Raw genomic sequence first — 26,572 nt, 5'->3', positions numbered from 1 at the left:
TCACTTTCACAGCCCAGCAGCAGACATTTTAGAAATACTGAGAGGCAGTGGAAATGGCACGTTCACGAGACGGTGTGCTTTCCTATTCTGTGCAACATTTGTGTGCATTCTCCATATGACTCTGACAGAGATTGCAAACTGGCTATTTTTGCCTTGTGCCTAAAGGTAATTTTGCTTTTTTGGAGCACAAATTCACCCATCAAGTCTTCAAGGCAGGGACAATGACATTAATTCACTCAACTAATGTTGGGCTCTTTGGAAAACATGGCCTGGCTGGGGGTTAATGCTTAATAAATGCTTTCTGATAATGATGCTATCATATTTTAGTTAAAGAATAATCAAACACAGGCATGACCTTACAAGCATACATACAGAGCTTTTTCTATTGTCCTTGAAAAGCCTCTCAGGAGCATTTCAGATTGTGTGGGAAGTCCTTGCCATCTTAAGGTTGCTCTTACTTACACGACTTTAGACCTTCAATGAGTTTAAAAATCATTGGACTCAAGCTGTGTACCTGAGGTGGGAGTCGGGGAGGAAGGGGACTTGTCAGGACATCTGATTTCTGTATCTTCTCTCTCCTGAAATGAGACACACAGAGAAATAAGAAGAATTAGATCTTGCTAAATTGAAAATTGGTTGCAAAGTGGAACCTCTATTTTAGAAAATTTCATTTAAGATAAAGAAAAACCTTGGTGTCTTTTATGATTTCTCCCTCTCCTTCAACCACATCAGATCAGCCACAATATCCTTTCAATATGCTCCCAAACGTGTCGCTCCTCTCCAGGGCTTCTACCTCAGCCTAAGTTCAGGCCGTTGTGATTTCCTGCCTGGAATGCGCGGTCTTCACCAGCATCCCCGCCTCCAGCCCCGTGGGCTTGCTCACCAGCCTTCTGAATTCATTCAGAGTGGTCTCCTTCATAATATGCCACTTCTTTGCCCAAATTCTCAGTGAAAGGGATTTTTGTTTTTGTTTTTTATTAATGTGTCCCCACAGCCTAGAACAGCACCTGGCGTAGTAGAAACTCAACAAATATTTGTTGTTTGAACAAATCAATTAGTATTCCATATTAACATCATCATAAAGTCCTTCCTTCCCAGCATGGCCTAAGCGGTCTCCTGACATTCAAAACCACCAGCGCTCAACCGAAGTCTCGCCTTCATGTCTCTGCCCAGTCAGCTGCCTCTAGTCTCCCTTCCCCTTCCCCCCTTTCATTTTTTCATCCTCCCACCTGCCTCAACCTTAGTCATCCTTCAAGGCTGAGGTCCTGGGTACCCTTTGGAAAGCCCTCTTCAACTTTCTCCTGTCTGAGTTAGTTTCTCTTCCTGTGTTCCCAGAATACCCCCTGAAAATGTTAATCACGGTACTTATTACATTGTGCTATAATTGCTAATCGACTTTCTCTGCCAGACTGAGTTCCTAGGGACAAACAATGCATGTATGTTTTTTTGTTTCTCATGGCTGACATCCATCCATCTATCCATCCATTTATTCATTCAACAAATAGTTATTGGGTACCTACCCTGAGTTTCTGCCCTCACTGAGCTCCCATTCTAGTGATACACAGCAGGTATTCAATAAATGTATTCTGAAGGAAATTATCACTGCCTCCTGTCAGTTGATAATAATAGCAATACTTCTATAGAACTCACTTATATAGAACTTACTTCACTATTTCCCAGATTAAAAAACCAAGGCACAGAGAGGTTAAGTGCCTTGTTCATTGACACAGAGCCAGCAAATGGAAGAGTCTAGATTTGCACCCAGAGCCAGTCATCTTACCTCATTGTGCCATGCTGCCTCTCAGAGGTATACTCATTGCTAAGATATTAGTTTTAAATTGTGAGGCAAGTTGATAAATCAAGTCTTTTATGCTGTGTTTCCCAGGGTGGAGGCCCAGGCCATCAACTTTGCCACCATCACTTGGAATAAATCTCACCCTCTTTCATAAAATAGGAAGGGAAGGCTGTCACTAGGATCCAATTTGTCTCAACCCACCTTGGTCCCCAGTTCTCTCAAGTGTTTCTCGGGGGCTCAGAGGAGTGCAGGGTGCCCTATCTAATCTGGGCGGGAAGTACCAGAAGAGACTCATGAGCTAAGCAGTCAGGAAACACGAGTGAGGGCGCGATGATCACTGCAGGTGTGCACCGATGCGGAAGGCCTTCTGGTCCCCACACTGTCTGGTTTCAGACTTCACCACATTCTCTGCCTTTTCTTACCTCTCTCTTCGTATTAAGGACTCAAATGAGTTTAAAAGAACTTGTCAGAGATTCGAGAGGGGCCTGAAGACTCTTGCCTTGCATCACAAACTGGAAACAGGCAGTGCTAAGCAGCCCCAACTGCTTCTTTGAGGCAGTTCCAAAGAAGAATCATGGGGAGACCTGCCTCCAGGCACCAAAGAGATGGCCACACACTGATCCTTCACCCTGCCCTGACTGCATTTCACATGTCTGCACAGCCTCAGCATGCCCAGAGGTGGATGGAGATCCAAGACTTCAAGAATCACGGGAAGGTTCCAAAGACTCAGCAAAGGGTGAGGCCCCTGGTCCATTTTTGTGTTTGTCAGTCACAGAAACCCTCTCCTTACCTGAGGCTGGCTCTTTGGCAATCTGGTCTGGTAGTTGCTGTTCCTGTAGGTGAAGAGATAGGGACTCTCCTGCAGAGAAAAGTAACATGTTGTCCCCACGACCCAGAAATCTGTATCTCCTAACTATCAGGCTTTATCATTCAGCAATGCCTTTGGCCAATTTGGAGCTTTCAAACCATCCTTTCAATGCTGACCAAACCATTCTCTGGCTCTTCTTCTCTGTGTGGTTCATTCACTCTCTGAAGGAGCTCATTAATGCTCTGAAATTTCTCATTTGCAACAGTCAGCATCTCTTGCCCTCTACCCCAGAGGCTTATGCTACCAAGCTAAGCATGTGTATTTCAATGAGAAGAGAACTTAATTTTCAGCTTCTTGGCAGGCAAAGCAAAGAGGGAAACAGGGTGAATTATATAGTTCTTATAGCCAGAGAGCAAAAAGCTTGTCAATTCATCACGAAAGCCAAAACTTTGACTAGCATTAAATGACAGAAGAATCCCATTCATTTATGTTCAGTTGTCCAGCAACATTAATTATATACCTACTACATATTAGGCACACATTAAGACAGAACCAAAACAATCCACCTTCAAGACTAGATACTCATCATACCCGCCTCCTTCTCCACCCTGAGGTAGACTAAGGTCTGGAAATGGCATCCAGAACACAGGGCCCCAGAGAAGATGGGTGGGAGCAGATTTGGGGCCAGGTGAGCTGTGGCTTTGTTCCTGTGCCTTCCACAGGTGTGGAAAGGCCTCAGTTCTGCTAAAAACTGCCCTCATGGCCCAACAGGAGTAAATTTTAGGGCAGCCACGTATTCTAAGCTGTGCCCAGACCCAGAGGAACAGAGCCAGGATTCTCACTAAGGTGTCACTTATGTAAGACCCCACTTCACAACAAAGCCCACTTGGCCACCCCACCTGTCTCCACGATCAGCAAGGGATTCCCTCCCCATCCAGCCCCTCCTACCTGAGAGGGACATTTCACTGGCCTCCTCTCTTTCACACTGAAAAACTCATCTTTCTGTCCCGCTGGCTTCATCTAGAGAAGAAGGTGGTCTTTAGAACAGAACAGTCTTCTGCAGGTGGCAGCCTTCCAAGGTAGCCCTGAGAAGGACTCATTAGACCGACGTTTCTCAGAGTTTGGCCCCTGGACCAGGAGCAGCATCACCTGACAACTCATTAGAAATGCAAACTCTCCCCCCATCCCAGGCCCACTGAATCAGAAACTCTGGGGGTGGCTGCAGCAGTCTGCTTTAACGAGCCCTCCAGGTAATTCTGATGTGCACTGCACCCTTTCCGCCTGCTCTGACCCTCCCTCCTCCTCTATCCTCAGTGAGGATGGAGAACGACATGTTATTTCAAATAATTCCTTACGAGTCCCTCTTTCTCCAGCCACCTTGTGCTGCACACAAACACACATACACTGTTTTTACTCTGGGGACAACTGGTGCTGTTCTGCGATTTTATTCCACTTTTTTTGGTCCTTTAATTGCTCGCATCCCCTTAGCTTCCTAAGTTGCAGTGAAATAAGCCGAGTGTGGGAGGGATGAGGGGGTGACCTTAAAAATCCTCCCCAAGAAGCAAAATTCTCATTCAACTGTGAGCAGTTCCCAAGTTCCTTCTCCTCCCTGTGGCCCTAGGCACCTTGCAGGGCTTGGCATAAGGTGGGGGTCAGTGATTACTGAAAGGATCTGGGACTCGAGTTTCCTAAAGGCGGCTCCCTTCCACACTGCCATTGTGCAAGAGTTGTCACAAATCATTGAGGAGGCAGCAGACAGGGCCTAGGGCAGGAATTATGTCCCAAACACAAAATCGTCCTCAGCTTAGCACAAGGACCACAAGCTTCAGCCTGGGGCCTCGTTCAGCTGGGACAGTGTGTGGAGCTTTTCCTTCCCTGGTCCTCAGTGCTTACACTGTCCTGGGGCTTGGTCATGCTACTGCCGTGGCCTGAGCACATCCACACGTGGTTCTGTGGGCTGTAGAGCAGAACCCCCATTGTGTCCTGGGTGTGGTCGAGGAGAGAAGCGGGAGACCCAGGCCCTCTGTGATCACAGCCTGACCCCTCTCTGCTCCCCATGCAGGAGGACAGCCTTCACTTGTGCTTGGGGTGCTGCTAACCTGGGCACAGAACAGGAACAGCTGGCTTTTCCCTCAGGGGTCCCAGTTACGCCCAACACAGCACAGAATCAAGGAGGTGGGGGCAGAGACTCCCGCCCTCCGCATGCCCACGGAGGACACAATCAGTGAAGCGAGTGTGTGATGGAGCCCAGCACTCCTGTATTTTCACAAGCCCTCTGAGGCTGGCTGAGGGTCATTACACCCTTTTGGCAAGTAGAGAAAATAGAGGCCCAGAAAGACCATGTGACTTGTTCCAGAAACAAACAGAACAGGATTTGAACCAAAGCCCAGGTTTTCTGACTCCTTGTCCAGTGCCCCTGACCCTGACCTGCCACATTCCTAATTTCTTGTGGATGAAATGGGCCTGCAGGAGTTTTCCATGTGTTCTGGCAGCTGCACTTGCTCCGGGGGTGGTGGGATAGCCTAGCATTTTGCCCGGGAGAGAATGGACACACTTGGGGGAACCCCAAGGGCCACAGGAGCTTCAAGGGACTTGTACTGGGAAACTATGAACTTGTGGCTGGTTGGACAGGTTTGGAGAGGGGTAACTTCTCACCTAGGAAAGCTACCACCTCCTCCTCTGAGCTCTTGTGACACTTACTGTGTCCCAGGCCTTTGGCCTTGACTGTGAGACCTTCTACTCCTCTCTTCACGACCACTCATCCTGACCCTCAAGTAGGTTATAAGAAGCCGTGCATGTGGTGTGCCTATTTGTATGCACAGGGACATCACCTAGTGGCTCAGTAAAGGTGGTGCTGCCACCAACACCAAAGACAATCAATAGCAAGATGAAAGGAGAGAGAGGGGAGCCCAGCCCTTTCCCCTGGACCTGCTCTCCGCAGCTCTCCTCTGTCCGATGTTCTCTGGGTCCCATTATCCCCACATGTCCTCTCTTCTCTGACCAGCCTTCATCCTGCTCCTTGCTACACACCTGGCTCCTTCTCTTTTTCATGCCCTTTGCTCACAAAGGCCCTCCTGCCTGGGCATGCCCTCCCTGACCTCTCTGACACATGCTACCAAGCCATCAAGTCCCATCTTCACGGCCACTCCCACCCTCCCTGTCTGTATTGCTTTTCGGTGCACAGCCCAGCACAGCGCTGCCGGCGGGGTCCCTGTTCACTTGTTCCTGTGGTCGCCTGACCTTCCAACTGCACCTGAAGCCCAGTGAAGACAGAGCCCATATCTGGTGTGTCTCTGTGTCCTCCTTGCCCCCAACATAGGGTGGGGCACATGGTAGGTGACTTTGTTGACTGGGAGGAGGAGGAGAGAGGTTTGGCCAAGTTGGAATATTCAGCCCTTCTCCCCCAGAGGGTGGTGGGAGGGCAGCCCCTGCTGGAGGGCTCAGGTGCCTTTCTCTCCCCCATGGGAGATCAGCAGCAAATGGTTTTCTGGGGGTAGATCCCATGCAATAAGCGTTCCTGTTCAAAGAAACCAGACACCTTCTCCAAAGGCCAGTGTGTTTCCACTGATGGGGCTGTCGGGGCCGCTCCTTCCTTCCCTGCTCTGTCTTACACCAGCTAATGTGTGTGACATGTGCTGCCTGGGGGAATCCATGCAGCACATCAGTTGAGGGGATGGAGAGACATTTTTCTAATCCAAGGAAGAAGAAGCACGATTTTTTTTCCCCACTGGAATTCTAAATACAGGGCAGCTCGGATGGGGAAAAAAATAAATGGCAAAATTAGGCCTCCAGTGCCGTGGAAAGACACAAAGCCTCAATGTTGCATTCCAGACACTGACTAATCCCAGATATCTTGCAGGGCCTTCAGGATCTGGGGAAAGCCTGTCATAGTTACAGAAAGAAGGGCCATCACATGCTGGGTACATACCATGGGCCAGGAGTGAGCTACACACTAGACGTGTTGGGTCAGGGGTCATGACCTGGGTTTTGTAGAAGGGGAGCTGAGACCCCGAGTTCACACAGCTGTGAGAGGTAGGATTAGAATTTGAACTTGGGGCTTCATTCTGAAGTCCATGCTCATCCCAGGCTCCACCCCGCGCCTTTAAAACTGCACGATGCCACATATGTGTGAGGAAAAGTGGACAGGCACTGTGAGGGGGCCCGTCCCCTAGTACACCACTCAATGTGAGGTCTTCCACCGGGACTCTGAAGCAATGGCCCTGCCTCCAGAAGCAAGGCTGAGGCTCCCCCAAGAGCCTGCCCACTGGCAGGGCTATGGCCCAGCGCTGGACAAGGTGGTCAAACTCCCAGGTGGTCAGGGTGTTGAGAAGCACCCCAGGTGGCCCAGAACCATCATCCTGGGATCCTGCTGGTGTCCTGCAGCCTGTCCTCAGAACAGTGGCAAAGTGGGCATGATGGTGGAGACCCTGCCCCTCCTTCTGGGGGCCGTACCCAGGCCAGCGCAGTGCCTTCAGGCCATCCACTCACCATGGTGTTCCAGAGACTCACAGCGAGTGTGGTGGGGTCCCAGAGCGGGGGCTCCTCCTGAAAGAGAACCAGATGACAGTGGAGCCCTACACGCCCCAAGGATGCAGTGGGCCTGCCGCCCACTTTGAAGCTCTCCCTGGCATGGAGACGGGGTGGCCGTGATCCCTCAGGCCCTCTGCCCATCAATAACAGTGGGCATTTATAGGACCACTGTTTGGCATCAGGACTCAGAGGTCAGGGCCTGCTGGAGCAGGTCAGACGTCTGGCTGCTCCATGTTGTGGGGTTCTCCACACCCCAACTGGATAATGGGAGGCATGGGTGGCAGGGAAGTGTGTAGTCTGAGCAGGAGGGTGAAGAGAAGAGACAGGAAGCTAATATTCCGCCTCCTCCTCTTAAGCCATTACTTTAAATGTCTTTATGTCCTGGAGGTGATGCAATGATTTCAACAGGCAGGAGCCTGGAGGGAGAAACTGTTTCCAGACACAGCACTGAAGCCTCAGAGGCTACAGAAACCTTGGTCAGCATGTGTGGACCCACTCACAATGGTACATGATCTGGGTGGCCCTGTGCCCAGTGACTGGGGAAGGGACAACTCAAACTACCCTGCCTGACACAGAGAAGCAAACAGAGGGAGGAGCCAGACTTGGTGCCCCTGGAAATTCTATCCTGAATAATCCCAATTGCCAAGAGGTCCCGAGTGCTTCTCAAGCACCAGACGCTGCCCTCAGTCCTTCCCAGGTATTAACTCATGTGATCCTGACAACCACACTGGAGGGAAGGGATATTAATAACAGTCCTGATTTTACAGATGAGGAACCAAGGCACAGAGAGTTCAAACAACTTACCCCAGGTCACACAGCAGCCCAGCGCTGCCATGCTCTTCACCTTGGGGTTGCCCCACCTCTAAGAACCTGCCTCATGGGGGCCGTCCATCCCAGTGGGGAAAGTGCATAAGAACGCCTAAGAGAATATTGCAGCATTTCCCCCAGGACTACGTGTCCTGGGTTCAGGAAAGCTGAACTTGGCCAGGTCTTCTGTGGGGGCGGGTGGGTGAGGGGGGTGGGAGCAGATGTGAGGTCAGGCCTCCCCCCCCTCCACCCGCACACCCTGCTGCCTCGCTCATGCTCACGGAGGGTGGCGACTGGGCGCTCTTGAAGAACAAAGACTGGAAAACCACCACGAAGGACTCCCACCTGTTGTACTTGCTGGAGGCCAGGAGGTGTTCCCAGGTGTCCTGAGGAGAGGGGAAGAGCTGCACGGCCCGGAGCAGGTGCAGGGCAGAGCCTGCCCAGCGCCCCAAACAGGGTTCTCAGCAGCCGCTGGTCACAGTCACCTCCACGCATTGTGCTCAACTAGATGCTATCTAGAAGCTCTCCTGTGTCCCAAGCTTCAGGGCTCTTTGCTGAACTAAGCTGAATTTTCATTTTCCTCTGAAGCCCAGCATCAGGTGATACCAGACAGACCTGAAGTATATTCTCTGGAAGCTCAAGAAGCATAAGCTAGCTGTAGTGGATTGACTTGTTGCCCCCAAACTCCCTGAAGTTTGCATTGTATCCCCCATGTTTTATGTATTAGAAACAGCCCCACTGTGACTATTAAGAGGGTGGGAAATCCTATTACGGTAATTGAAAGGTGGGGCCTTGAAGAAGTGATTGGATTGTAGGACCCTGCAGTAGTGAATGGATCAAAAATGGTGGTCATGGGCATGGTTCTGAGGGCTATAAAAGGAGAGGAGAGTCCGTCTCTCTCTCTCTCTCCCTCTGCTCTCTCTGCTTCTACCATCTCACAACGTGAGACCCCTGGGTCACTGTCATCACCACCAGATGGACTTTGGACTTCCCAGCCTCAGAAACTGTAAGCAATAAATTTCATTTTCTTATAAATTACCCAGTTTCATGTATTTTGTTAGAAGCAACAGAAACAGACTAATCCACCAGCCCAGCATGCAGCGGGGGGCCCCACGCTCTCCTCAAGGGCTAAGTTCTGTGCAGGCACATGCCATTCACCACTCAAAAAATGTCATTTCCAGGGTGAGAGAAGTGCCGCACAACTTCAAGTACAACTTTCTTCTCAAAAATCATCACGTTAAAGCTGTCAGTAAGAGCTGTGCTTTCAGCTGCTTGCTGCTAGGGACGATGGCTTTCATTGAGCCCTCTATGCTCTCCTGGGGTCTCTTCTGGAAACTAGAAAGCATGTCTTCAGGAGCCCTGGCTCACCTTGGGGCTGTAGTCCGGGGAACAGGCTCAGCTCGGGCAAAACCAGGGCACCAGCCACAGATGGGGTGGCACACGCGGTGGTGATGATGACCAAAAGCATTTCAGAATCAATTTGCAAAGTTCTTCTCAAGCTTTTGCCCAAAACACCACCACCACTGCCCCACTCCCAGCAGTGGTGCAGCCCCCAGTTACGTACAGGAATACGGAAATCACCACCAGGCAGTGGGCCAGGAGTCGTTCTCCTTGGTTCAGGAACCAAAGACGTGAATTCAGCGGGAGAAGTCCTACGCTGGCAAACTTAACTAACTGTCCCTACCATCCTGTTCTCCTCCACGGCCACCCCACCCCTGGGAGTCAGCAGCCCAGGCTCCCCAAGGGGGCTCACCTGGTAGGACCACTGCTTCAAAATCCTGGCCAGACCCCAGGTCTCCCCCGAGCAAGGGCAGGGCTCTGGTGTGGGGCTGCAGGTTAAAAAACAGGACAACATGAGAGAGCTGCAGGAGGTGTGGGGGGCTGCCCTGTGGCCTCTGGTGGGAAGAAGGGGTCTGGTGGGGACTGGGAGTGGCTTAGGGAGTGGGGAAGAAGAGGCTGGAGTCTTGGAGGGTGCAGGAGATGGGGAAGGGAATGCCGGGGAGGGCAGCGTGGGAAGCTACCTGTGCAGCCTGCGCTGCCTGCCCATCCCTTCCTGGCGGGTGGGGACGGGATGTGAAGACGCGTGTCCTCTCCGTCCTCTCCCTCCATCTCCTGCTCGGCCTCATCCCCTCATGCGCTCCTTGCACAGAAACCCCCTCCCATCCTCTCCCCCCTGCCACCGTACGTCCCTCCCTCCTCGCTGTCACTCTCTTTTCTCCGGCTGTCCTTGCCCTGATTTTTTCCACATCAACTTCTTTTCCAGGTTCAAAGCCAGAATTCTTAGGATTTAGGCCCCCAAAGTTTACATTTTATGAAAATTTTCAGAAATGTATGGGAACTGAGTTCTGCAAAGTTAAAATACATGTAGGCTACATTTTTTTCTATTCAATTTCCAGAAGTAACATTTCTTGGCTATCGATGTTTGGCCAAACCTGTTTTTTTTTTTGTTTTTTTTTTTTTTTTTTTTTTTTGACTCTCACATCATTCTGGTGGGGGTAGGACATCTGCCAGACCGAATATCTTATCCTTTAACTCAGTCCCCACAACAGTACTTGGTGGAGGACCTCCCTTGTCCCAACTCTCGCCCTCAATGGCGTGTGAGCTGCACTCGCTGCCCAACCCCTTGGCCTCTGTTCTTTGGGTCTTTCATAGGATTAACACAGTGAAGTGCCCCACACGGCGACCGGCACATGGCAGCCACGCAACAGACATCGGTCCCTTTCCACTTCCCTTTTACCTGGGCTGAGTCCCCTGATGCCAGCGGAAGACCTCTGCGAGCTTGGTGATGTCCACCAGGTTTATAAATGCTCTGGGCACCTAGGAGGACACAATGAGGAAGCAGGTGAGTATTTGCCACATCACCACGGCTGCCCAGGTGCTCTCTGGAACCCCTGGTCTGGGCCCAGTTTGGGGTGTGGTTGAGCATAATGGGCCTCTCCCTGGTTAAACAGGGAAGCTCCTTTGGGAAATGTTCAGCTGGGGTCGGTCTGAGGCTGCCAGCCCTGCCAGCTGTGCCATCCCAGAAACATGTCTCTCACTGTCCTCATGGTGGGCAGGGCACCTCCCCACCACTGTGTCAACAGGGGAGCAGTGGCGATGGGACCTCAGTGGCACTGGGACTGCAGACCCTCTCTGCCACCCAGGGGAGCAGAGGGGAAGGTGAGAACCGCTGCACGCCCCTCGGGTTCTCAGAAGCTGCAGTATCCACCATGGTCACTCTAGAAAGAGAGGCTTGAAGGTCCTCAGGCCCTCACTGGCCCGTCGCTGCCCCAGACTCGGTCAGAAAGTGGCCTTGGAAAAGAGCAGGGCCACCGAGTCCCCAGTGAGGAACTGAGTCACTCTCAGAAACATCCTTTGCAAGAGTGGAGGGCTCTGAGGTGCCTGGGTTTCTGTTTCAAAGGGTGAGAAGGCTGGTTCTCCAGAGCTTTCCCTTTACCCAGCATCCTGATCTCCCTCCCAGGAGTCCCTTTTCCGCACCCTGGTGAGGGCCATCTGGGAGTGGACCCTCAGATGCACAGCTGGGGACGCCACAGCCTCACCTCCTGGAACAGGTAGTCCAGCGTCTCAGTCAGCCTGTCCATACCACCCCTCACATGTCCTGTCTGTGAGAGGAGAACTTGCTGAGCAAGGGTGACAGCAGGGAGGACACCCCGACTCATGACAGGCCTGCTCCCGCCCCCCACCACCCGCAGGGCGAGACCATGGGCAAAGGCTGGATCTAGACTCCAGTTCCCACACCCAAGTGTAGAATTCCTGGGGTACCCTAGTTTTTTTCTTGTTTGTTTGTTTGTTTGTCCATTCTCTGGCTTCTTCAATCCATCACTCACCAGCAAAAAACCCAGACACCTCACCCAGGTAAGAAGTTCCATGTCAGGAAAGGGCAAGCTCAAGGTTAGAGAAAGGTAAGAAATGCCTGGGGCAATGGCTGGTGGAATCGCTTTCAACTGAAGAGAATCAGGTCTGAAGGGGGAACACGATTCACCCTGGACCTATGGCCCCAGACAAGCCTTGGCACTTCCACATGGTACTATATTATCAGGGAGTGAGATAAGGGTTCCCAGAGAAAGAGTATAAGTGGCCCCTGTCACCTGAGTGTTTAAACACATCTACCCACCCAACACACACACCCCTCCCCTTCCTTACAGGTAATGAAAATAAACAAATGAGAGCACCTCAAAAATCAACTCTGGTTTACCTTTCCAATGTAAAAAATAAATAAATAAATATAATTTACAACAAGGTAGACTCCTAAGCTGCCTGCAAACTGGCTGTCCCCTAAGGCGACTTGGCTCAGACAGGAAGACAAGGAAGGCCAGGAGCTGTTCTGTTTCCTGGGGTGACAGAGGCAGTGACTCTCAAGACAGCTGCCAATCACCCACGCTAGGATTGTACAGAGGACAGCCCACTGCCTGCAGCATGGGAGGAAATGCAATGTCCCTGTCCCTCCACTGTCTGTCCCTGCTTTGGTGCAAGGTTGGCCTCTGGAGGCCAGTTCAGCTGGGTCTGTTGCAATAACCAGCAATAAGGGCTTCTATCCAGTTTCTTCAAAGTGAGTCTCTTCCCAGCACAACATCGCACAGCACACTTTCCCTTCTGGAGAGCCTTGGGAACTGTCTAGAAGGGTCCTCACTGCCATCTGTGTCACATTTGGGACATTCATCTTCCCTAGGGAGGCTCAGGTAGGTTCTGCTTTCTTCCCCACCCCTGAGTGTGAACTCTGCGTTAGAGACCCTTCAGCCAAAGTGCTTTTCTCGGCAGCAGAGGGATTGGCGCCCACTAAGTCACTCCAAGTGCTGGATGGCTGTCCCTGTTTCTTAGTGGAAGATGTTATGCTCCCATAAAATGTCCCCTTTCTATAAATCACACATAATAAACTCCTCCATGAGCCCAAAATCAGGAAAAAGCTTATTTCTCCAAATGAACTTGTACATTTCCGTTTATATCTTTTGCTCCCAGATTCAGAAGAATGTCTATTTTCAAACATGTGCCTGAGACCAGGCTTAACTTTTTCTAATAAATTATTTCCTTGGCATTTATTCCAAGGAATAGGATTGTTATTATAGGTTTCTTGAATCGTGCTGCTAGTGTACCCTCCAAAATGCCGACACCTGCTTCTAAAGGCATTTGCAATGAATAAATGTGTATGTTTCCTTGCTGTGTCATTGGCTTTGGGTTTTTTCCTTCATTTTTGTCTCTTCTTCTGATTTTTTTTGTCTTACTCATTAATAAAACTAGATTAGTTATTTAACTAGAGAGCAGTAAACACATGTAAAGACCCTAAAAACATCCCCATGTCACTGCTATGAGCCAGGTTACCATTTCCTTCTGAAGCACCTGTCTTAGAATAGCTAAGTAGAGGCATTGTCACTGCCTAAAGGCTAGTTCCTGATTTTACTCTTATGACTTTGGTCTTAAGAGACTCCTAAAGAACCAATGCGGACACAAGCCCTTGTCTATTCCTCCCTAAGGAAGCCCGAGGGTCTCGTCCGGGGAAGAGAATTTCAGGTTTAGGGCTGGATAGTAGTGTAACATTTCTTCTTAATGGTAAAACGACTTTTTCCCCTGTGAACTTTCAGGAAGCCCTCCACATGACACAGGAAAGGCAGAGGTGCTCCCTTTGCCTCTGGTGAGCCCTGGCACTCTGCAAAGCACATGTTGACATCCACTGAGAGAGAGATCATACCTAGGAGGCACTCTGAGGAATATAAAATGCCATGGAAGAACTTCTCAAATGGGGAGGTTGCGCTTCACCACAGGACTAGGTTGAGAGGGAGCTGTGGCCAGAGGCGCTACCAGGGAGACCAGGAGGTAAGCAGTGGGTCTGGGCTGCAGAAGTGTGAAGGGAAGAGCCAGCAGTCCAGGCCAAGGAGGCCCAAGAGCCAGCCCTGGCAGCCGCAAGGTCCTCTGGGAGAAATAGAAGGTGGGATTTATTCTAGGCTCTAAAGCTTCAGTTTCCCTCGTGTGAAAGGAAAATCGAGATGCAAGAAACAATGCAACAAAGAGGGAATTTGAGTGGGTGCTAGCAAGCAGCGATACAATGAGCTACATTTATGGACAGCAAGTCACTGGCTTACAGCTGTTTAGAAACTAGGAGTGATTACTCTTGTCACATGTTTGCAAGCAATTAAAAGTGTGATGTTCTAAGTGTGCATAAACTCAATTCTCGTGTGTAAACATGACTAGATCTTGAGGGAATTTCACACATTGACCAAAATCATTAAGTTTGATAACAAGGGTTGCAGAGGTTGTAGGGAGTAGGTGCTTGCAGACACTGATGGGAACACGAACAAGGGCAATTCTGCAGATCCTACTAAACCTTAAAGCACACCTATCTGAGGACTGGCAGTTCCATGTTTAAGAATCTACTCTAGGCACAAGCTGTTTTGACCATGACACACAGCAAGAGATAAGTTTCCCATCATAACCAGTACACATAGCCATATAGAAATTAAGCAAAATCTCAGGAACCAACACTTACCTCACTACCTGCAATGAACTCAAACATTTCATAGTTTATTCTATTCTATTTCCATTTTTTTAAAGTGGTTATGATCCTTTAAACTGATTTTTGACCCACTAATGTACTTCAATCCACAATTTGAAAATCTCTGTATCTAGAAATGTGCTTACACATGCTCAAATAAATGAGCAATATTGTTATTGTAGCATTGTCTATAATGGTGAAAAACTAGAGACACCTAAATGGTAATCAATAGGGGAATAGAGAAATAAAATGTAGTAAGTTTACACAATGGAATTCTTAAGTAGCAGAAATAAACTCAATTCGTATGTATCAACATGACTAGATCTCAAAAGTACTTAGTGAAAAAATTTTTTCCATAGTACATACGATATAATATTACTTATATTACATCTCTCTCATACACACACATATGAAAAATAATGCTAGGATTAATAGATGTGTAACAGGCTTGGACAGAAAATGAGGAAGAAGATTTGGGTGGTAGCCAAAGGTATTTTGGCTTTAACTGCAATGTTTAAGTTTTTAAAAAGGAAACACATTTGTGTATTACTTGTGCAACTAAAAATTAACAGAAGTGAATAATGCATAAATGAATACATGCACACAGGAATGCATCACGTATTCAAGAGTATTTGAAGGCATAAATACATGAAAGAATGCAAGAATTCATGTAGGAATGCTTGAATGCAAGATAGAGGTATGGAAGGAGTCATGAACAAGTGTAAATGTCCATGAATGCACTCATACATTAAAAAAAAATCAAACAAATGTTAGCTTGGACAAACTCATCGCAAATACAGTAGCATGTGTCTGCATGTAAGAGAGTGAATTTGTACATCAGTTTGATAACTTATGGATGAGTGGACATATGGAGGAATGCAGCAATGCCGAACTGCTTGTTGGAACACTTCGATGCATGAATGCCTAAATTCACAATTAATGTTAGTTGGCATAATGATTGAAAAGAGGTGAGGGCAGAGAATAAACAGGACATGTAAATTTCACTTGGTATTGGAGAAAACCAAGAGTGAACTGGACTAAGGAGCCTTCATTATCTATATGCTACAAACCCAAGGGATCTGCAGGAATATTGGTCAACAAGAGCTGGTCAGGGAAGGCGGATTTCCATCAGCATTCTCCCAGGAACCAACATCACTAGAGGAAGGGGAGTTTTGGTGGTGGGCCCGGGATCAGTGGGAGCCTGGGGTACTTGGAGGAAGGCAAGCATATGTGCTGTAGGCACAGAAAAGAGGAGGCCAGTACCTCAAGAAACGTCACAAGGAACGGTCCATGGCACAGGCATGGGTGATGGCTATGAACGCACAACATTATGAATGTATTTAATGCCACTGAACTATACACTTAAAAATGCTGAAGATAGTCTATGTTTTGTGTGTTTTACCACAATAGAAAAATTGAAGGAGATGGATATGCTAATTATCCTGATTTGATCATTACACATCGTACCCATGAATGAAAGTATCAACCACATGGTACCCCATAAATTTATGCAATTATTATGTGTCAATTAAAAATGAGAAAATAAAAAAATGGAAGAAAAAAGCACAAAACAGCTGTCCATGTATGTGTTGCCTTGAGCATCCACCTACCCGTCCATCTCTCCACCCATCTCATCCATCCATCCATCTGCTCTAATTCTGAAATAGGTGACATCAGCCCCAGCCTGACAGGTGGAGATCAGGCAGGTTTAGTTCACTCTCCCCCACCCGCCCCCTCAGCCTGTGGTTTACCTGTTGATCAGAGGGACACAGGTAACACTGGCTTTCGTTACGGAAGAAAACATTGATGAGCTTCCAGTCATGTTGAAAGTCAAGTTGCTGAAGAGGGCAGCAGCATGAAAAAAAGATAGTGCGGTAAGACCTGCACCAAGACTTTCTTTTAATGTCTTTTAATTTTATACACCCACCCCCTTAAAATTATATTTATGGATTTTTTTTCCAAAAGAAGTATATGGTGGGAGTCTAAAGTGGTATAACTGCTCTAGAAGGCAATTTGGAAAAATACATCAAAACCTTTATTTTATTTTCATACTTTTGATCCAATAATTCCTTTTCCCAAAATGTATTTTAAGGAAACAAGAATACATAAAGGATTTATATACAATGATGCCTTGCTCATAAAAATGAAAAACTGGAAAAACATAAATGCCTAAAATAGGGGATCGCTGTGTAAATTGTGGAGCACTCATAAGATGAAACACTATGAAGCTATTAAAACGTTGCTGAAAAATGTAATTATTTTATCATAGGAAATAATATATTGAGAACAGCAGGTTATAGAGAGTATCCACCTCCAATAGCATCACTGTTTTATAAAATATATGTAGATCCATGTGCTTAGAAAAAATATGGAAGGGAGTATATACAAAGTTATTAACAATAACTATCTTTGGGTATTAGGTTTATGGATGGTTTTAATATTCCTTTTGTTTATCTGTGTTTTCTTATTTTTCTGTAATGAACATGTGTTCCTTGTGTAACGGAAACCAGCTTTTGTTTTGTTTTATAAGAGGCAGCATGGTGTAGTTGAGGAACATTGGACTGTGAATTAGGCACTTTCGATTTTAGCCCTAACTAGTTTGGTACACTTGGACAGGTCACATGACTTCTTGGAACTTCAGTTTCCTTATCTGTAAAATTACATGTTGATTCAGGACTTCCCAGCTATTTTGTAGAATAATCATATTATTATTATTCCAGAAAGTCTGGAATTCTGTTGGGTGGAAACCAGCTGTTGATGGCATAGATCCTGCAACGGTCACTGTTTCTGTATGACTTGGAATGACCTCCACTTTAATTCCTGAACTCTTTAATGTATGCATGGCTGGCTGAGACAGCAGCTTCCCTTGGTTCCAGCAGTTCAGGCTTAGTGCTTGGTTAAAGTGAGCTTGGAAGCGAGGCGTACCTTGATTTGATGCTTGCACATAAGGAGAGCACAAAAAATCAGAAGATGCTTAGAACACTTATAAGAGTTACTGAACAAAGAGTATGTGGACTGTGAGGAAAGTGGGTAACAAGGCATCCAGCATGTATGTTACAGAGGCCTCCAAACTAAGAACTAAAATTACTATGGTAATTATTAATAACAGCAATCACTGCTACAGTGACAATGACAGCTACAGACGTTTACTGAGCATTGACTCTGTGCCAGGCACATGCAGTACCTCATTTGATCCTTTCTAAACCTTATGCTGCAGGCTCTTTTATTATTCCCATTTCATGAATAGGAAAACTGAGGCTTAGGGAGATTAAGTGCCTTACCCAATATCACACAGCTAATAGGGAGAAAATTCAGGACTCAAACTCGAACCATTTTCATTCTGGAACCTAAGCACTCACCCAGCTCCCTACATGAGAAGTTGTTCAGTCTGTCTGCCAGGCCCACAATTCTGAACATCGGAATTGGTCTTTTTAAAAAATAACCTCCAAAGAATCACCATAGAGAGGACATGTGAGCCTAGGCCACACTAGTTGCTGAATTCATGGTAAGAGGGCACCAGGGCCATCGTAACTTTGATTGCCTCACAGCAAACACGAACAGCCCAACCACACCCAAGTTAGATGGATTCGTACCGGGTTCTCTTTCATGCTTCTCACCAGTTCTTGAGCCTGAGTCAACAAGTCTCTGTGCAGGGGGATGGAAGCAGAAAGAAAAATTAATTAAATATTATTTTGTCAAGAGCTGGGAGCTTGTCCCTCGCCCCAGCCTAAGTGCTGGTATCTCAGCCTGAGGCCACGCTGGATCACCCTGGCTTCCGAAGGGCAGACATTGGCCTGATTTTTAAGATTAGGCCCATCAGGCAGACTGAAATCAGCACAGGAGAGGCATTTTGGCTTTGACTTAATAAAGACCTCTATTTTTAAGCCTCTTTGACTTTGCCAGTCCCTCTAACCTTCCCACCTAAATGCCCAAGACCAGCAGGAATACATAGCCCTGGAAAGGGGACTTACTCCACACCATTGCGGGGTACAGCTCTCTCCCCAGGGGGGCACATGGGCATCAGAACAGAAGGACTGAAGTGTCTGACGAAGTCTGAAAAAACTAAGGAGAGAGCTGGTTTGAGGCCCTGGCCTTGACAGCAGGAGGTCACCTCTAGAGACTGCGCCCCTCTAGAGTGAGATGCCAAGGTCACTGCCCCATTCCAAGGCACAGCCTTCGCCCTCTGCCTTGGGCTGTGAGGTCAACCACGCAGCAGGCCCCTGGAAATGAACAGAGCTGAAAACGAACATCTGTCATGTGTGAGGCCGGGCCCAGCACTGAGCGCTTTATATGTGGCCTCTCATTTAATCATCAGTAACAAACCCATGGCAACACATTTCCAGTTTAGTGACAGGGATGTAGAGACTGACAGAAACCAAGCAAGCTGCCCAAGGCCTCGCAGCTAACTGGGTTTGCAGGGATTGAACCGGAGTTCTGGGACTCCAGAGCTCTCTGCTGTCATGCGCTACTGCCTCAGCAGGGAAAGTGAGGCCTTCCAGTCCCCCTCCCTCCTCCTGAGAGTGACAGCAGGGAGGGAAAGCTCCAGGGAATGCACAGAGAACATGTCCCAGAGCTGACAGCCAGAGGACCGCTAAAAATAGTGCTGTCAGGAGCAGTTAAGTTGTGTCTTGCTACCAGGAGAGGAGAGGGCAGAGCAGAGAGAGTGTCAAGGGAGGAGATGCCTCCACCCCCTGCTCAGTCCCCCTTTCTTTTTGCTCCCACCCAGAAGTGCCTGGGGCTTTATGGGAGCGGGATCCGAAGGCGGCTTTAAAGGGGCTCTCTGTAATTTTGATGGGGATTGCATTGAATTTGTATATCACTTTGGGTAGTATGGACATTTTCACTATGTTGATTCTTCCAATCCAAGAGCATGGAATATCTTTCCATCTTCTTGTATCCTCTCTAATTTCTCTCAGCAGTGGTTTGTAGTTCTCATTATAGAGATTTTTCACCTCCTTGGTTAACTCAATTCCTAAGTATTTTATTTTTTTGGTGGCTATTGTAAATGGGCAGGCTTTCTTGATTTCTCCTTCTGCATGTTCACTATTGGAGAAAATAAATGCTACTGATTTTTGTGTGTTGATTTTGTATCCTGCTACTGTGCTGAAATCATTTATCAATTCCAACAGTTTTTTTGTAGAGGTTTTAGGCTGTTCGATATATAGGATCATGTCATCTGCAAACAGGGACAGTTTGACTTCATCTTTTCCAATCTGGATGCCCTTTATTTCCTTCTCTTCTCTTATTGCTCTGGCTAGTACTTCCAACACTATGTTGAATAGGAGTGGTGAGAGTGGGCATCCTTGTCTAGTGCCTGTTCTTAAAGGAAAAGCTTTCAGCTTTTCCCCATTCAGGATGATACTGGCAGTGGGTTTGTCATATATGGCTTTAATTATGTTGAGATACTTTCCCTCTATACCTAACTTATAGAGGGTCTTTGTCATGAATGAGTGCTGAACTTTATCAAATGCTTTTTCAGCATCTATAGAGATGATCATATGGTCCTTGTGTTTGAGTTTATTAATATGGTGTATCACATTTATTGATTTGCGTATGTTGAACCAACCTTGCATCCCTGGGATGAATCCCACTTGATCGTGATGAATAATTTTTCGTATGTGTTGCTGTATTCTGTTTGCTAGTATTTTAGTGAGGATTTTTGCATCTATATTCATCAAGGATATCGGCCTGTAGTTTTCTTTTTTGGTTATATCTTTACCTGGTTTTGGTATCAGGATGATGTTTGCTTCATAGAATGAGTTTGGGAGATTTGCGTCCGTTTCGACATTTTTCTCAGAAATGGAAAAAACTATGCAGACATTTATATGGAACAATAAAAGACCACGAATAGCCAAAGCAATGCTCAGCAAAAAAAATAAAGCTGGAGGCATAACACTACCTGACTTTAAGCTATACTACAAAGCTATAATAACCAAAACAGTATGGTACTGGCATAAAAACAGACACACTGACCAATGGAATAGAATAGAGAATCCAGAAATCAACCCACACACTTACTGCCATCTGATCTTTGACAAAGGCACCAAACCTATTCACTGGGGAAGGGACTGCCTCTTCAGCAAGTGGTGCTGGGATAACTGGATATCGATATGCAGGAGAATGAAACTAGATCCATACCTCTCACCGTATACTAAAATCAACTCAAAATGGATTAAGGATTTAAATATACACCCTGAGACAATAAAACTTCTTAAAGAAAACATAGGGGAAACACTTCAGGAAATAGGACTGGGCACAGACTTCATGAATACGACCCCAAAAGCACGGGCAACCAAAGGAAAAATAAACAAATGGGATTATATCAAACTAAAAAGCTTCTGCACAGCAAAAGAAACAATTAAAAGAGTTAAAAGACAACCAACAGAGTGGGAGAAAATATTTGCAAAATATACATCTGACAAAGGATTAATATCCAGAATATATAAGGAACTCAAACAACTTTACAAGAAGAAAACAAGCAACCCAATTAAAAAATGGGCAAAAGAGCTAAGTAGGCATTTCTCTAAGGAAGATATCCAAATGGCCAACAGACATATGAAAAAATGCTCAACATCACTCAGCATCCGGGAAATGCAAATCAAAACCACATTGAGATACCATCTAACCCCACTTAGGATGGCTAAAATCCAAAAGACTATGAACGATAAATGCTGGCGAGGCTGCGGAGAAAAAGGAACTCTCATACATTGTTGGTGGGACTGCAAAATGGTGCAGCCTCTATGGAAAATGGTATGGAGGTTCCTTAAACAATTGCAAATAGATCTACCATACGACCCAGCCATCCCACTGTTGGGAATATACCCAGAGGAATGGAAATCATCAAGTCGAAGGTATACCTGTTCCCCAATGTTCATCGCAGCACTCTTTACAATAGCCAAGAGCTGGAACCAGCCCAAATGCCCATCATCAGATGAGTGGATACGGAAAATGTGGTACATCTACACAATGGAATACTACTCAGCTATAAAAACGAATGAAATACTGCCATTTGCAACAACATGGATGGACCTTGAGAGAATTATATTAAGTGAAACAAGTCAGGCACAGAAAGAGAAATACCACATGTTCTCACTTATTGGAGGGAGCTAAAAATTAATATATAAATTCACACACACACATACACACATACACACACAAACCGGGGGGCGGGGAGGAAGAAGATATAACAACCACAATTATTTGAAGTTGATACAACAAACAAACAGAAAGGACATTGTTGGGGGGGAGGGGGGGAGGGAGAAGGGAGGGAGGTTTTGGTGATGGGGAGCATTAATCAGCTACAATGTATATCGACAAAATAAAATTAAAAAAAAAAAATAAAATTAAAAAAAAAAGGGGCTCTCTGTGAAGGGAGATGACACGGAGCAGGCAGCAGGCAGGGTTGGGCTGAGGAGTTGGCTGGAAGTCAGTCTTTGAGGTCTTGGGCAGCTGTCTAACTCATGTGTGACTCGGTTCCCCCATCCTTGACCCAAACTAATGAGCTTCATTTTCTAACCCCTGACCAGCTTGCCGAAGGAGCCCATTTCTACCTGTAATGGGGAATGCTTTCTCTCTTACGTGAGGATGGTCTCTAAGGACTGATGACAAAACACAAATATCTGGTGACAGGTCTTTGAACAAGAATTGCCTCCCAAATTCAAGGTATTTGTACTGTGTTGCTTCTTTGTGATCAAACATGACCTTAGATCTTTTCACATAAATTGCCAGTCACTTTGTTTTAATGGGTACCTGGTCTGTCCTCACTGACCTTCTCTGTGTTCCCTGGAGGCAGTGGGGTCAGAAAAAAGGGCACAACCTGTGGGACTGGACTACCTGGTTTTACAGGGTCTCTGCCACTTTCTGACCATGCAGCCTTGGGAAAGTCCATTTACCTGCCTGATGCTCAGTTTTCCCATCTGCAAAATAGCCACAGTGGGCAAGGACATGGCGTGACCTGGAGAGCTGTCAGGTCCCAGAGAGCTCTAAAGTTCTGGGACAGGACAGGTGGGCTGATCTCGGGCCAGCCCCATCACACACTGCACAGGCCTGGATATCCCGAGAGCTTTCTCCTGGGAAGACCAGTTGCTCTGCCTGCTGGCTCGACCCCCAGCTGAGCTTCCAGGCGTGCTTTACCACTCCTCCCTTCTCTCCCCCGAGGGTATGTTGAGTCATGAGCTGCAGGTCAGTCCCGCTTCTGAGGTCCTCACTGCCCACCTCCTGCTGCACGTCCAGCGATTCCTGGCCATTGCTTAAAGAGGGGCAGTCAGACTTGGTACAGGGAAGTGAGGAAGAAAATCTGAGACAAATTGAGAAATCAGGCAAAGCAGCAGCCGCATTTGTGGCTCCAGGGTATGAACTACATCCCATCTTCCCAGACACCACCAAATATACCACTTCATTTCCTTTTTTCTATCATTTATGGGCAAACAGGTATTTCATGAAACACCATCATATGTGTAGTTGTTAAGTGTGCTCACGTGTTAGAGATTTCTGAAAATGGTACATTTTTTATAAAAATGTTTCTTAGAATTTTATAAACATTATGAGGTTAACAGTGTTACTTCATAAAACACTGTCATACATGTAGTTAAACGTTTGTGCTCACGTGGTCAAAAAAATTTCTGACCTTGACACTAATCCACTGTTCTTAATAGTGTTTATTCAGTGAATCGAAGTGTTCACCACACTGTAATGCCTAAAATAAGGGTTTAAACATACTTGTTAAAAAGAAAAAATAAATAGATAAAGGTAAACAGGGCCAAACCTGGGTACAGTTGTGACAGCCACCAAGTCAGTAATGGGCCTCCCCTTCTGGAACCCTTTAACTCTTTCCAAGGGGACCTTCCTATGCTTTGGCCACCAGTATCCCCTTGCCTGTCAACCAGATCCTGGAGGTCTATATACCAGGCCTCAACCTTCCCTGATGGATCATGAGTTCTGAAGGCTGATCCTATTCATCTCTGTCCTTCCAGGACAGGCCCTTTGTGCAAATTCACTGGCTCAGTTGACAGGGCACTACTGCCTCACTCGTCAGCTCAGCAGAGCGTTTGCAACGTGGGCTAAGTCTTCTCGCTCTAGTTATGGAGAGAAATGCGGTTTCCCCTGTTCTTGATTTATAAGCACCAAGCGTAAGAGGCTCTAACATCCCACTAGGCTAACTCACCTGGCATTCAGGGATGTATGGGTTTCAGGATGACTTAATAGAGTCATAAGGGACCTCTGATACTAAATGAAAAAAATCCGTTGCTGATAGTATATTTGTAAGCACATTCGTATGTAAAACAGCCAAAATGTTAACAATAATTATCTCTGAATAGAAGGATCACGGTTGACTTTTTTTCCTTCATTTTACTTTCCTGAGCCCAATCGATGTGTTTATTTTATAAGTGAGAGATATTATACAATGAAATAGGCTGAAAATTAGACCTGGGTTCTCTCCTTGGGCAAGGGAATGAGCCATGGACATTTTCCCCAAATGAAGCCCTGGGGTCCCGGGGAATCAAGAGGCTCAGGACTCTGGCCCAGCCACCCCAGTCCAGCTGGTCTCTAACCCCTCTCCTATGTCCCTGAATCTTAACCTAATGCCTACTGGCTTCTCTTTACCCAGAGACCCTTGGAGGCATTTCTTATGCCTTCCTTTCTGGGTATGTGACTTTTCGTAGCCTGGCTCCATTATCTGTCCTTTCTCCTTGGCTCCAGTGAGAGCATAGCCAACAGAATACATTCTTGTTACTAACAAAGATGCTGCTTTGTCCCAAGGGATGGGGACGATCTGGAATCCAGCCATAAAAGCCAGAACTCACCTGTCATCACTCCCATGCACACCTGCTGTGGCCTTTTCTCAGTCCTGCAAGTAGAAGCCAGCATGCAAGTGTCAGACTGCATTTGTCACCTGCTGACTGCCCTTGCCCTGGGTTGCTGTGGTCTATTTCACAACAAGCTTTGGCTCAGCCTTGCTCTGATTCTGGGACTATCTTTCCTGGAGTCAGAGGTACACCTCAAATGGCAACGAAGTAGCTAAAATGAGGAGCTGTTTAGCTCCCTCTAGACCCTCCTCCCTGTCCCCCTTCTCTAGTCTGGCCCAAAGCTGGAAGGGGATGCTGACCCTGGCCCAGATGCCCAAGAGCAGAGCAAGGAGGCCTGGTGGTGAGAAGCAAGAATCTTATCTTTGGGACTTTCCCACTTTTCCTCCTTCATTCATCTGGAGGAGTCAAATAGATTCCACAGCCACTGGGAGAGTTGGCCGGGTCCCTGCTCGGCCACCTGCTCCCAGGATAGCCTTGAGGAAGGCACTTAATCTCTCTGGCACTTGGTTTTTCCACATCAGTAAAGCAAGGACACTAGATCAGAGTGTCTCTGAGGTTCCTTTCTGCTTTCCCTGGGGTTCCAGGACAGTTACCCATCTTGCTTCTCCAGGTCGATCATCCCTGAGTCTGGAGGCTGAAAAAGATGCAGGATGTTAACAACCCAGCCAGGGAAGGCAGCAGATCCACTCCTTGTGAGACCCCAAGCTGTCTCACGGAACACCCCCTCCACCAATGAGAGGGAACCTGTGGACCCAGAGAAAGACCAAATCCACCCATGTCCATTCTGCAGGGAGGGGACAGTATCCGCTTCTTCAGCAGCATGTTTGCCAGACCTCAGAGCAGTAGAAGCTGTGACCATTTTCCTCGGAGCCTAGGCTTAAATGTGTTATAAAGTTTATTAAACATGTATGATGAAAAAAATTTTAAAAGTCATATTAACATTCTACATAGAAACGAAAGACTATTTTATTGTGACCCTCCATAATCTAAAATTTATTTTGTTTATTGTCTGTCTCTCTCGGCAAGAAGTCAGTGCTAGGAGGGCAGAAATTTTTGTGTTTTGTACTTGACCATGTTCCTTGGAGCTAGAACAGTGCCTGACATGTTGTAAGCACTCAATAAATACCTGTCGAATAAATATTTTTTGAATGAACAAAATAAGTTTCTGATTTTCCCCTTGGTAAAATTCTGCACAACACAGGACGATCTGTGGGAGAAGTGCTCTAAGTTAGGGCTGGAGGTGAGACCATGGTAACCCCCTCAGGAATTATGTCCCTTGAAAGCTCCTAAGCATGACTGGAATTGTGCCTGGGACATAGAAGGCTCTCAGCAAATGGTAGCTATTGTTAGTAGTACTATTTTCATGGTTTCTGACTCAAATTCTCTCTCCTGAAATTCCTAAAAGACAGTCTCCCCAGGGGTGGTGGTAACACCTGACAGCTCTACCCACATTGGCTGCACCAGCCTGCTGCAGCTTCACCTTAAAGAGCCCATTGATCCTAACCACCCAGCTCGAATGGTAGCCAGTCGATAGAACTGGGTCACATCTCCGCAGCTCTCCAGGTAGGGCAGGTTGCCCGGGAAATTCCTCTAGCTGGGGACACAGTCCTTTGCTCCTCAATAAGAGGCTCTTTGAAAGGTAAATCTTCCAGGGAGAGGTGACAAATTAAATAAAAATTACACTAAGATGCAAGTCAGGGATTATAAACAATGATGCCAGACAAGTTGGGAAATAGGGGAAGCAGGCCCCCCAGATTGTGGCAAGCTAGACAGCCTGTGCCCAACCAAAGGGGCACTGCCCATCAGCGTGGCTGATGGTTGCCAGAGGGAACGTGGGCCCACGACTGCCAGATTGTCTCACTTTTCAAGAGAAGCTGGGAATGCAAACGTCCATTTGAAATCTCTGATTTCAGTGTTGGCAGCTGATTCAATTAAAGACAAAGTGTGACTTCAGACCATTGATTTGCTTCTTCTGATAGATAATTCATTGATAACAGATCTTTTCCCCCAACAAGCTTGATAAGAATGGGTCATAAGGGAGGGGACAAGAAGAAGAGGAACGAGGCCAGGGTGGGGCTGGGAGTGGGGCAGATCTCAGTGGGAAGTGGCAGAAAGGGAAGGCTGGGCAGACCCAGCAAGCTGCTGCTTCTCCATGTCACTCTCTGCCAGCGTTTTCCTCTCCACACTCCTCACCCGCTGGATGCTGCCTGGTGGCAGGGACTACCATGCTGCTGGGGGCACAAAGCTAAATAAGACACAGGCTCTACCCTCAAGGAACTTGAGATAGTGGACTATAACCTCCCTGGCATGCAAAATGTCTATGACACTTAGTTAAGTAAAAA

At 47.1% G+C, this 26,572-nt stretch overlaps 1 protein-coding gene across 1 annotated transcript in view; it reads right to left on the bottom strand.

Moving 5' to 3' along the window:
- PLB1 (phospholipase B1) overlaps positions 1 to 26,572 on the bottom strand; it is a 123,405-nt gene that overhangs the window by 75,222 nt on the left and 21,611 nt on the right. The window contains 13 exon segments of the mRNA XM_063079006.1: positions 515 to 573; positions 2,575 to 2,654; positions 3,552 to 3,623; positions 7,092 to 7,148; positions 8,222 to 8,326; positions 9,694 to 9,769; positions 10,678 to 10,757; positions 11,480 to 11,542; positions 16,176 to 16,262; positions 18,018 to 18,069; positions 18,396 to 18,486; positions 24,228 to 24,271; positions 24,824 to 24,864. Coding sequence (XP_062935076.1) covers positions 515 to 573; positions 2,575 to 2,654; positions 3,552 to 3,623; positions 7,092 to 7,148; positions 8,222 to 8,326; positions 9,694 to 9,769; positions 10,678 to 10,757; positions 11,480 to 11,542; positions 16,176 to 16,262; positions 18,018 to 18,069; positions 18,396 to 18,486; positions 24,228 to 24,271; positions 24,824 to 24,864 — 907 coding nt within the window.

The sequence above is a fragment of the Cynocephalus volans genome, chromosome 14 (assembly GCF_027409185.1).
Source record: "Cynocephalus volans isolate mCynVol1 chromosome 14, mCynVol1.pri, whole genome shotgun sequence".
Lineage (NCBI taxonomy): Eukaryota > Metazoa > Chordata > Mammalia > Dermoptera > Cynocephalidae > Cynocephalus > Cynocephalus volans.
This window is presented reverse-complemented; position numbering and strand designations above follow the sequence as displayed.